The 12,325-nt window shown below is 33.4% G+C and overlaps 2 protein-coding genes across 2 annotated transcripts; both read left to right on the top strand.

Annotated features, from left to right (window-relative positions):
• The first annotated feature begins 1,135 nt into the window (after positions 1-1,135).
• On the top strand, positions 1,136-11,929 carry LOC110036643 (eukaryotic translation initiation factor 3 subunit J-A-like). The gene is made up of 8 exons (XM_020741139.1): positions 1,136-1,252; positions 1,395-1,537; positions 6,634-6,739; positions 10,091-10,218; positions 10,627-10,775; positions 10,843-10,990; positions 11,090-11,249; positions 11,500-11,929. The coding sequence occupies exons 3-8, from the start codon at positions 6,727-6,729 to the stop codon at positions 11,592-11,594; spliced, it is 693 nt and encodes a 230-aa protein (XP_020596798.1). The 5' UTR covers positions 1,136-1,252; positions 1,395-1,537; positions 6,634-6,726; the 3' UTR covers positions 11,595-11,929.
• On the top strand, positions 3,994-5,016 carry LOC110036644 (homeobox-leucine zipper protein ROC3-like). Its single transcript, XM_020741140.1, has one exon. The coding sequence runs from the start codon at positions 4,607-4,609 to the stop codon at positions 5,006-5,008; it is 402 nt and encodes a 133-aa protein (XP_020596799.1). The 5' UTR covers positions 3,994-4,606; the 3' UTR covers positions 5,009-5,016.
• Positions 11,930-12,325: the final 396 nt, after the last annotated feature.

Raw genomic sequence — 12,325 nt, forward strand, 5'->3', positions numbered from 1 at the left:
TATGACTATTATTAATGAACGACTATTGTACATTTACAATGATCGACTTGTAATTTTTTTTTAATTGAAGAGAAGAGCAAACATGTATACTCATCATTTATATTATATTATTTCAATTGGACTAAACCCCATGAGTTTTTCTCCTTTCTAAGGTTTTCCACGTAAGAAGTTAGTCTCTCATTGTATTTACTTCTCTTTAATTACTTAAATGTGTGTTAGTCTTTAATGCAACTCTAAGATGATAATTCATTGTTTTACCACAACGGGCCTTCAAACACACACATAATTGAACATGAATAACTTATGAATCCAAATAAGGACAATGTGACTTGGTTCGACTACAATTCTTAAATTCATTTGATCGACTGAAAATGAAATAGGCGTCTCATGTGATTGAAGCCAACGAGCTAGTTATTAACGAGTCAAGTTTTCTTGTTAAAACCATAAGAGGTTGTTTGGTTGCAAGTAGGATTTAAATTAAATATAATTTAGTAAATCTTGTAAATCTGTATTTATCAAATATTGAAGTGGTTAAATCCCGAAAAATGTTTAGTATGTTGGTGAGTAAATCCCAAAAATCTCAAGAAATTCTTTGACAATTTTAAAGTAATTTAATAAGATTTATGAGAGTAAACATAAAAATAAATAATAATAAATAAAAAATACAAATGAGTATTACAAAGTACATAAAAAAGTATTCCCACTAAATAATAATTAGTTATATGAATTAATAATTAATAAACTTTTAATTAGTTGTTAGAGCATAAGTTAACATCAATTAATTATTAGGCAATGAATAAATTTGCAAGCACTTAAAATTTTTAAAGTATTTGTATTCATTATTTAATCATTAAATATATACATTTAACGCCACTTAATTATAATTAAATTAATAGTATATAAATTAATTATTAATTATTAATCAATTAAATTAATAAAGTATTTAGTCATCACTCCGAAACCCTAGAACACCCTACCCTCCGCCGGTTTCGCCAAATCTTCCCATCTCCGCCCAAACCCTCGCTGATCTTCCTCCCCCTTCCCCTCCCCTCTTTCCCGCTCGGCTGCGCTCAAAACCATCGCCTTAGTGAACGAACCTTTTTTCTCACCCTTCTGCGGCTGGCCAAGCAGCTACCTGGAAAGGCAACGACGTGATCGTGGCGTACACAGGCCACTGAAACTCCCATATTTCTCATCCTTCCGCTCCCGCTCCCGCTCCCGCTCCCGCTCCTACCGGAAAGCATTGAGGAAGGTAAGCCTGTTCGCTCCATTCCTCCTCTTCACTCGTCCCGGATTCACTAAATCCACCGATTCACGGGATTTACTAAATCCCGGATTTATGGTGAATCGGCTTCATTTTAGGATTTACGGAGATGCGTTTTGCTGTTTGGCAGGATTTAGCCTCAGCCCCAGCCATCTCGGAGTCTCCTTGCTCCCTAGTTCGATCCTTGGCATCCCTACTAGTCCGCAGCCGCATTAGCAACCTCAGCCGTCCACCTCCCCCCGCGGTCTCGCTCCTGCAACCACAGGCTTCAAGGTAATTTTTTTCATTTTAGGGTTTAGGATTGCCAAGCTCGAGCTTCGAAGTTTGAGAATAGCGTTCTGTTTCTCGAGTTATGCTAGAGCTTACAATCTTAGAGATCGAGTTTGAGCCAGTACATATTAGACCAGTCGAGCTTCCTAAAAAAATTCTCTTTTTTGTATGTGAATTTCCATTTTTTGGGGAATTTACATACATAGTGCACAATTCTTATGTATTTAATTAGCTAACACCTAAACTTTCATATTTACATGTATAACAGTCAAATTTTTAATATCACATAAAAACAGTACTGTTTTTAACTTTTTGGAAGTGAAATGCATCTATATACGTACTTTCTGACACCAATTGTTATAAATGTAAGTTTCAAACTTTAGGTTTTGGATATATAAATACAAAGGAATTGTGTGGTATGTATGTAAAATTCTGTTTTTTATGTGAAATATGATTTATCCTCGGGGGTAGGAACCAGTTTTGCTTTTCTGAGGAGGAATTCATTTCTTTATATAAGTTTCATCCTTTGATTGAGGGATCCAATTTTTTCTTTATGTGGAAGAAGTCATTTTTCTATATGGGGTGGGTCATCTTTTTAAGGAGTTGACCGTATTTGTCCATTTTAAAAAGGGACTCAAATTTAATACAGAAAATCAAGACAGCGTCTCCTCATTTTATCAACACTTGTTGAATTTCTATTTTATACACAATCTATATCAGGAGTTTATTCGTTAGCATCATTTTTGACAAGATTGACTCAACATGAGATTTCTGTAAAAAGTGATTTTTTTCAATTGAAATAACAAACATGTTGTTCGCTAGACGAAGCTTGATGAATGCTCCATAATAGGCGCTTGTACACCAATTTTTTGCTGTTCTAGATGCTATCACCTACAATTATGATCAATTTTGTTTTTTTTGGGTAATTACATATATAGCACTCGAAACAATGCTATTTAAAAATCTAGCACTCTCTTTCATCCTTTTTACAAATTCTCACTCAAATATCAAAATTCATGATAAAAGCCTGACCCATATTTTTCATTTTATCAAATTTTCAATGATTTGATCATGACATTGATAAATGCATCATTTAGGTAGTTCATTAATATCACTTGGCTCCTAGATTTGTAAATAGCAATGTTTCGGGTGCTACCTCCTTTTTTTCAAGCATAGAGAAATTTCTGGAACTCAAGGGTGCAAGTTGTATTGCAGGTTTCTATAGAACTTAACTAATTGGTGGGAATAAATTCTATTGTTGCATAGATGTAAGGGTGGTTCAGGTATTGTTGATATTTTGTGAATTCAAATATATTTTGTGTCACCTTTTGCTCAGTTTTAGAGAGAATTTCTCAATTTAGAGAGAAAAAATTCCAGGTTTGTAATAAAAGTCTTCTTCTTCTATATTTATTCGTTTTTGCTCGTTGCATTAAATCAAGAGAGTACACACTTAAAAATATTTTGGCTTCTATTCTAAACTCCAAATTATAGTGTCAGTGCCACTCTTTTATTATGGTTCACCACTTCAGGTTGTGCAGACCCTCTTGTGCACGTATCTTCATTTCGTTGATTGGATTAAAAAAGCCTCAACACTTGTGGGCTCATCCAACATAAATTGGAATTCATCTTCTTCTAGAGTCTAGTTCTATAGTTTATGCTTGTTAATGGTGAATTGCATGTTCTAGAGAAGTAGTGAAAAGGTCTATTGTAGCTATAGTGCAAGGAATATATTGCAGAGCACACATTTATTAAAAATTCACGAATCATAATTTTATGAAGCTCATTAATAACTCAACCATTTGAGAGAAAAAGCATCCTAGGAAAAGAATGTTGGAAAGTTCAAGCACAAGGTTGTCAAAGTTTTGAGAAAAATAAGTTGAATTCTAAATAGGCTCGATGTCTTTTCCCTTTGCTTTCATTCCATTAAATAATAATCTTACAATCTATTTTAGGTAGAAAATATTCCGTGTAATATATTTTAGGTAACTTAATAATACATATTCCTAATTTAAATATTCAACTAAAAGGAAATAACTCAGAACAAAGATATTGAAAATAATTTAAATAAGGAAGCTCATAATTATAGAAAACTCCTGATTTGGCCGCTTGTCCGTTCTTCCTAATTGACATCTCCCCTCAAATTGATGCTGACTGATCAGAAAACATCAATTTGCTAACAAGAAATTGATAACACTGCCGGGACAAAAAATTCTCAAGTCATGAGTGTCAAAGCCGAGAATGTTGAAGCTTCAAAGACAACTCCTAAACCATAACATGATTTGAGCAGAGAAGAACAAGAATTCCTTTATCATTATTGTCCAAAAATTTGAATCATAACCAAAAGAAGGATTTGTTTCTAGTTGCATGATCAAAATGCTACCGATCATAGCCCACAAAATAGGGATCCAATTACACGATCCAGATGCTATCGATCATAACCTACAAGTATGATACACGTCCTGATCCAAATGCTACCGATCATAGCTCACAATTAGGATTTAGTTACACGATCTAGATGTTATCGATCATAACATACAAGCAGGATCCGCGTCTCGATATCCAGTTGCATGATCCAGATGCTATCGATCATAGCCTACAAGTAAGATCCACGTCCTGATCAAATTGCTACAGATCACAACCCACAAATAGGATCCAATTACACGATCCAGATGCTATCGATCATAGCCTACAAGTAGGATTCATGTCTTGATCCAAATGCTATCGATCATAACCCACAAATAGGATCAAATTACACAATCCAGATGTTTTCGATCATAGCCTACAAGTAGAATCCGCGTCCCGATATCCAGTTACATGATTCAGATGCTATTGATTCTTCCTGTGACAACGAGGACATTTGTTCTCTGATCTTCACGCCGAAAGTGCTGAAGCCGAGATGCTGAAGAAGTGGGTCTAGGAAGGAGTGTCGAAAGCTTGAGTGCCCATTTGGAAGGACTAAGCTGCAGCGATGAGAACAACGACAAAACGTTACCACCTCTAATGTTTCCCTCAATCTTTGCTCCGACGAAGAAGAAACGTTACCGCCGCCACACTTCACGGTAGATCCAGGAGATGGAAGCATTGTCTAAGGAATGTCCGCACCCAGATGATAAACAACGGCTTAGGTTAAGCCAGGAGCTTGGCCTGAAACCTTGCCAGGTGAAGTTCTGGTTCCAGAATCGCCGAACACAGATGAAGGCACAAAAGGACAGGGGGGCGGAGAACGATAGTCTGAAGAATGAGAACTACCGGCTGCAAGCGGCGATCCACGTTATATGCCCTAGTTGCGGCGGACCAGTGATACTTGGCGAAATGTCGTTTGACGAGCACCACCCCCGCATAGAGAACGCTCGCTTGAAGGAAGATAGCCAAAATAAACCAAGAAATAACGTTTTTTCTTCTAAAGGGAAAGTTCCTCCCTTCCCGTCCCTCAAGAAGGCCGACGAGAAGTGTGTTTTGACGATCCTCCAATGATTATCAGTGGTTAGGGCAAAAATTTGACTCTGATATCATGTCAAAGTTTTGAGAAAAATGTATTGAATTCTGAAGAGTCTTGATGTTTTTGTCCTTTGCTTTCATTCCGTTAAATAATAATCTTACAATCTATTTTAGGTACAAAATATTCTTTATAATCTATTTAGGTAACTTAATAATACATAGTTCTAATATAAATATTCAGCTAAAATGGAAATAAATCAGAATAAAGTTATTGAAAATAATTTAAATAAGAAAACTCCTAATTATAGAAAACCTGTAATTTAGTTGTTTGATTTTCGTCATTCCTGATTGACAAAGGTTGTTAAAGGTTCAACATGAATAACTATTAAATAGCATTTAACGCAGGAAATTCAGTTTAGGTTCTGTTTGGGTCAGTTGCAACTTATTGAATAAGCTGCTAATAGGCAGTTGATCCAGATAAGCTGCTAATTATTAGCTGATCCGGATAAACTGGTTGGCTGTTTGATTTATGTGTTGGAAAAGACGGGATCTGTTGATAGGAGAAACCGAGGGAGAGGCGAGGGAGAAGTGGTCGAGGGCAATAACGGTCAAGCGAGGGAGGAGACAAACAGAAGGGCACGGAAGGAAACAAATTCAGACGCAGGATTTAAGACGCGTGTTGCATGGTCGATCCTGCTACCTAGTTTATTAAAGAAACCCAATCAGGGTTTTAGGATACGTAGGTAAAACACGAAAACCAAACGTGTGAGTTGCGTTTTCAAAACAAAAACACAAAGTATAAGCTGCCCCAAACGGGAGCTTAATCAAATTAATTGATTTTAGCTATAATATTAGTAAAGAAAAACTAAAGTGAGTTAAACCCAAGATTTTTAAACTTAATTGAAACCTCTTATACAATGATCAAAACCATTTACCAAACACATAGTAATAATAAATGGTAATTAAACTGGCCAATGCTTGCTCTTGTTAACACATGCAGAACTTAGGAGGAACAATAAAGGAACCAAACAAGCCCCGAGTTTTGGAGCAATGTTTACACGTTTTTTGTGTGAATGTTTGAAGGATTTTGCCCACTATATTTTGAATTGTTGAATAATTGTAGATGCATTTGTAGACGAACAATTCAATTATGATTTAAAAGTGTTATAGCATCTCTGAATTACTCTGTTATAATTAATGCCAGCTGTAACCTGCTTAGATATCAGCCTTTGGCATATGGCTTGTTTGAAGTGTTTTTTTATGCAATTTATGCTGAAACTTCTAATGTAACTGTATATCTAATTCAAATTTTATTTTATTGTGCACACCAATAACAATCTTATATCATGTTGATATTTCTATTATTTTTCTTGGCATCATAATATTTGTTCCTAATATTTAATGGAGTGTTGTCACCAATGCCCTTTTTTGTGTCTTGAGAATGTTAAAGCAAGCATATAAACCTACCATACAAATTTATATCTAAATTATTGGGTGCATAGAACGTTGGTCAGACCTTTGCCTGGTTTTTAGTTGGATTTCATCTTTCTAACAGCTTTTTCGCTACTTTTTTCTTAATAATTTTCCCGAGTTGAATTAGATTTATTTCATTGTAAACAGTCATGGCTAAATGTGATCAATTTCCCTTGTTATATTTCTAGGCTCGCCCTGTTGTGCTGCTCTCATCTCTGGAGCTGTTAGGAGAAACACTTCATTGGTCTAGTGAGATATCATAAACGAGGCGAAATTGAAATATGGCGGATTGGGGTAAGCCCATATCCATTTAATGTTAATATTGGTTATCTTGATTATTCAGTTCATTCTCTAAATAAAGCATTATTTTGCTGTGTAATCATCTGTCAGTGTGCTAGTCAGTCATAGTTTTGTTCCATTCGCAATCAATCAATTGATCAAACCAAGTTTTGTTTAAGATTTATAGGAACCCTAGGATTTTGAGCATAGAATTTTCTAGTTATTAAACATCCATGAATCTTGAATATTTACTGATGTTATGGTTCATTGATTAGTTACTCAACAATCCACAAAAAAAAAAAAAAAAGGCCTTCTAGGGATCATGCATACCATGTTCCTAACAAACCTAGATATTTTATATTTTTAATGGATTATAAAAAACCAAAAACATATCTTTTAAGATCTCGTATTTCAGTTTCTTGGCAGTACAAAATTGATAGGTTTCTCCCTTTGGCAAGTCTAGGATTAGAAGATAGTTTGAAAAATTAATTTTGAGAAGAAATATATGCAAGCTATTAGAATTGTTGATGGATGAGGAAGAAAAAAAAAATTATCATTCAGGGTTATTTAAATGACACATGTTTTAATAGGATGAGCAATGAGATAATTTATTATGATTTTGGATTAGGAGATGGAAGAGCCTATATTTAATTTTTTAAGCAGCTTGAGATGTTGACTTGTCAAGATTTACTTTAAGAAATGAGAGTGTAGTTTATTTATGTTCAAGCATGAAGTCATTAAATCATAAATAGAATTTTTTTACTCTGAATGAAGGAATTTTCTGTTTTTTTTTGCAAGGATCATAAGGTAATTTAGAAGAAGGTTTGACCATTAGTAATTATAGATATATAACTAAGAAGCATAAAGGAAATAATGAGAAGATGTAATTGCCTTGGAATAAGATGGTGGAATTTGAATTATAAAAAATTACTTATAATTCAAAATATATTTGAAATGGAGGCAAGTTGTATTTCTTTAGCCAAAATGAATATAGCATAAGAAGACATTTCTATCAAGAGTTACTTCAAGAAATGAGAGTGTAATTTATTTATGCTCAAATATGAAGTCATCAAATCACAAATAGACTTCCTTTTACTTTGAATGAAGGAAAAATTTTTTGCGAGGATTATAAGATGATTTTAGAAGAAGGTTTGATCACACATCTTAAAATAGTAAATATATATATGTAACTGAGAAGCATAATGAAAATAATGAAAAGATGTAATTGCCTTGGAATAAGATGCTGAATTAGAATTATTTAAAATTCCTTATCATTCAAAATATATTAATAATGGAGTTAAGTTGTATTTCTTTAGCCAAAATGAATATAGCATAAAACGATATTTCTTTGAAGAAGGTTGTTGTAGAAGTGTTAGCAGTTTGATAGATTCAACAATAGTAAAGAGATTTGGTGGTAGGCTGAATGGATACCAGAGCTCTAAAGAAATGCCCAATGAGGTTCATTAGTGATAAAAAAAACAAAAAAGGAGGTTTTGCAAAGTGGGTAGTGAGTTAAATAAAATTTATGAACTTTTGATGGTTTGCTATGTATAATAGGTTTGCTATTGATGAAAAATATGTATAAAGTAGTAGATAAAAAATAATAAAGATTTGAAATTTTGATCAAGATAGGTCTATTAGAGTAAAATGTAATAAGGTTTTAGTTAAAGATGCTCGTTTGAGAAATATATTCAATGGGAGTTTTAAGAAAAAAATATTTTGGAAGATTATGATGAACAGAGTAATGAAGGCCAAGCAAAAATTATTAACTTTTGATGTTTTGTAATATATAATAGTTTTGCTACCAAGTAAAAATATGTATAAAATAGCAAAGACAAAATAATAGAGATATGAGAATTTTTATCAATCTAGTTCTAATAAGATTTTGGTTAAAGATGATGAACTCAAGTCAAAATGGAAATACTCATTTGATAAATTTATTGAATTGGAGTTATAAGAAAAAGCATATTTTGGAAGAGTATAATGGACAAAATAGTAAGTTTACTTTAGTTTAATCTAAAAGAGTGAAATAGAGTCAACCTTAAAGAATATGCACGAAAGTAAAAATTTTGGTTATGGATTTCTCTTTTGAGATTTCGAGAGTTATGGTGATATTATTATGATTTATTTAAAAATTCTTTTAAATGAAATTTATTATCTATTAGGGACTGTTATAATTTTTATAAAAGCGGTTGTGGAGAAGTTAAATTTTATTTTTGAAAGCTGTTTTGAGTGCTGTTATTTTTTTAAACTATAGTTTTTTCACAAGCACCACACACTAGCCAATCTGATTGCAGAAAACAACTTAACAACATAGAAATTTAAAAAATTAACTAGAAAATATTTGCCAAACTGAGGTATGACGTCGATTTGAAAAGTAGAGCATTGAGAAAGCTGCTTTAAACTCTAAGAGGTGTCAAATGAGTTTATGCGACGAGAGAATATTATGAATGCTTAACTGTTATTTTCATATAAGTATAATTATGCTAGTTGTATTCTACAGATGCCAGCCTTGCCCAACAAAATATGGCGTTGAGAGCTAAGTTGAGCTTGTTGGAAATAAGAATATTAAATTGGATGCATGGCTAAATTTATTAGGATGAATCTAATAATGATTATATTAATGGAATGATTGGAGTAGTATCTATTAAAGATTAGATTAATGATAATAAATTATGTGCTTTCGACATGCTTAATAAAAGAAGAAACTGCATCTATAAGATGGTTAGATGGAATTATGGTCAAATTATTGTGAAAGAAAGGAGGTAGTCTTAAGTTAGAATGGATGGATGTTATTAGAAAGATTTGTGAAGAATAGATCCAACAAATCTTATGGTTCTCAGTGCAAATGATTAAATGAATTGATTCATTAAGTTGACTGATAAAGCTAATGATCATATTATAAATCTTTTGAATATATGGCCGACTTGATTACCGGGGCGATAAGTAAGCATGCAAATCCATATTATAAACTCAAGCCAGCAAATTTGAATAAAGTCAAAACTCAACTTATTACCAGTGCAGTGCATATTTTTTTAAGTAAATAAATAGCTGTGTTTTAAAATAAAGACATGCAATGTGGCAATGAATGTATCAAATATTGAGATTTTGTTTCACATATTTCCATCTGAATTATTTTTCATGAAATCTCTTACACGTATAATTGTGGTTGGATTCATTTTTCTTGTTAGAGCATGCTGTTTAAATCTCGGCTCTGATATTGTAAAATAATTAATGTTGACGAGGTTGTATTTTCCTGAGATTTGGTTTCCACAGATCTTAGGTCTTAACTTATTCATTGTAGTTGCATCTTTCCAATATATATATATATATATATATACATATATGTACATATATTTGTTTCAGATGAAGAAGAGTTTGAACCAGAAGTGCCTGCGATTAAAAAAGAACAACCTAAAGGATTGTGGGATGATGAGGATGTAGATGAAGAAGATGTAAAAGAATCATGGGAAGATGAAGATGATACCACAAAGGTGAGTTTATCCTTAGTTTGTCATCCTCTTCATTTATAACGATAAAAAGAGGGCTTTTAAGGTTACTTTAAGTTAGCACCAGCTTCATCTATAACGATAAAAAGATGGCTTTTAAGGTTAATTTTAAGTTTAGATGCAATTTAGCTTAAAAGAAGGGCATACCCGGTTTAGATGCATGCTTAGTTTGGTGGTACCAAATTGGTTTATCTTGCGCTTCTACCGGTATTTGCCTTTGTTTTTCTTCCTTTTTTAACTGAACTATATTTATAAACAGGCTCTCTGAGAATATTTTCGGGAAAGCACCGTGCACTTTGTGCATAGGTTGCTGTTCTGAAGCAAGGATTAAAACATCTCCACTTTGGCAGTTGGAGATCTAATTTATCTTTGATTTTTATCGTTCTTGCCCAGGCACTAAAGAAAGAATCGGTTGCAGAGAAAAAACCTGCACCAAAAACAGCCAAGGATGCAGGCAAGAAAGTAAAGTTGCCCGATTCTAAGACAGATAGTGAAACTGATGTTCTTGCTGATCCTGTCGCGGAGAAACTTCGTCAACAAAGGTAAATCTCGGTCCTGTTATGCACTGTTAGCTTATCATATTTTATAATACTATATTTCCCTCATCAGACTTGTAGAGGAGGCTGATTACAAGTCAACAACGGAGTTGTTTGCAAGAAAGGGCAACGAAAAATCTCTTGATAACTTTATCCCCAAGTCAGAGAATGATTTTATGGAGTATGCAGAGCTACTCTCTCATAAAATTCGTGCTTATGAGGTACTTGTACTTTTTCTCTGAATCCCATCAAATATCATACAGAAACTTCTCAAGCAGGCTTTGTGATGATGAACTCAACCCGTTGCCATAATTCATCAGAAAAGCTATCATTATATTGGGCTATTGAAAGCAGTCATGAGGCTTTCCATGACCTCACTGAAGGCAGCAGATGCTAAGGAGATAGCATCCTCTGTAGCAGCTATAGCAAATGAGAAACTTAAAGTCGAGAAAGAAGCCAATGTTGGAAAGAAGAAACAAGGTAAGAATTTATTGGAATTTATGTAATCAGAAAAGTGTCAAAATAGTTCTCCAACTCTTTGCAGGGCGTCATTTTAGTCTAACAGTTCGTACTAGTGCCAATTTAGTTCCCAAATTCTTTTAATATGAGCTGAAATAGTGGGCACGAGTACTCACTCTTTCAGCCCCAATTTAAAGATTCTCAGACTTTTGATACTTTACTAATGTTATATGGTAGTCATTGATTTTGTATGCTTTTAATTATCTTGCAGGAGCAAAGAAGAAGCAGCTGCATGTGGATAAGCCAGACGATGATATGATTTCATCAACATACGATGATGCAGCAGAGGATTATGACTTCATGTAATATGCAGAATTGGAAAATAGTGTATTGTTGTGGCATGCCTTTGCAAACTCTTAAGAAATTAGAGAGCAGCGGTAGTTCTTTATCTGAGGATCTGTGTGAGTAGTAGATCTCAGTTGTTTTTTCTTTGATATCTCCAATCCATTGAGATTTAATTCATCATTTTGACCAATAAGGTATAGCAGTGTATTGAGATTGGCTGCTGTCTGGAAGCCTTTCTGTGGGAAGTCAGATGTTTAAAGTATTATACAATTGAGTTTATACTAGTGTGTTATATTGAGATATTTTATGCAGCGTTTGAGCTGTTTTTCTCTTTGGAGAAGTTTTATATCTAGTAATACCTTGTGTCTGTTTCAGTTTCTTGTGCTAAAATGATTTTCAACTTGTAATTATACCACACTTACCATCAATATAGTGGTTGAATGTTCAAACACAGGTTGTTGCCTACCAAAGTCGAACTCATTCACTAATAAGATTATTTGTGAATTAAATTGGAGATGCAAATATTAAACTTTATGGGATTCAAACATAAGTTGTTGGCCTCATAGAAAGTATTGAGAGTATTAAGAAGGCCTTTTATGGATATTAAGTTGGCTTTTCTAATGACTCAGATTATTAACATGTTTGTTCATTGCCTACCAAGACAAAGTTGTTAGTGCTTTAATATTATGGTTCCATAAGCTTTTAGATGATATCCTTAATGATAGTAAAAGTATATACTGAGAGAGGGAAAC

Source organism: Phalaenopsis equestris, unplaced genomic scaffold (assembly GCF_001263595.1).
Source record: "Phalaenopsis equestris unplaced genomic scaffold, ASM126359v1 Scaffold209375, whole genome shotgun sequence".
NCBI classification, from domain to species: Eukaryota; Viridiplantae; Streptophyta; class Magnoliopsida; order Asparagales; family Orchidaceae; genus Phalaenopsis; species Phalaenopsis equestris.

Excerpts from the sequence above, each read along its gene's own strand:
- LOC110036644 (XM_020741140.1), top strand. The coding sequence starts at position 4,607 with ATGGAAGCATTGTCTAAGGAATGTCCGCACCCAGATGATAAACAACGG.
- LOC110036643 (XM_020741139.1), top strand. Across the intron at positions 10,219-10,626 it reads ATGAAGATGATACCACAAAG|GCACTAAAGAAAGAATCGGT; the intron begins GTGAGTTTATCC and ends GTTCTTGCCCAG. Across the intron at positions 11,250-11,499 it reads TGTTGGAAAGAAGAAACAAG|GAGCAAAGAAGAAGCAGCTG; the intron begins GTAAGAATTTAT and ends ATTATCTTGCAG.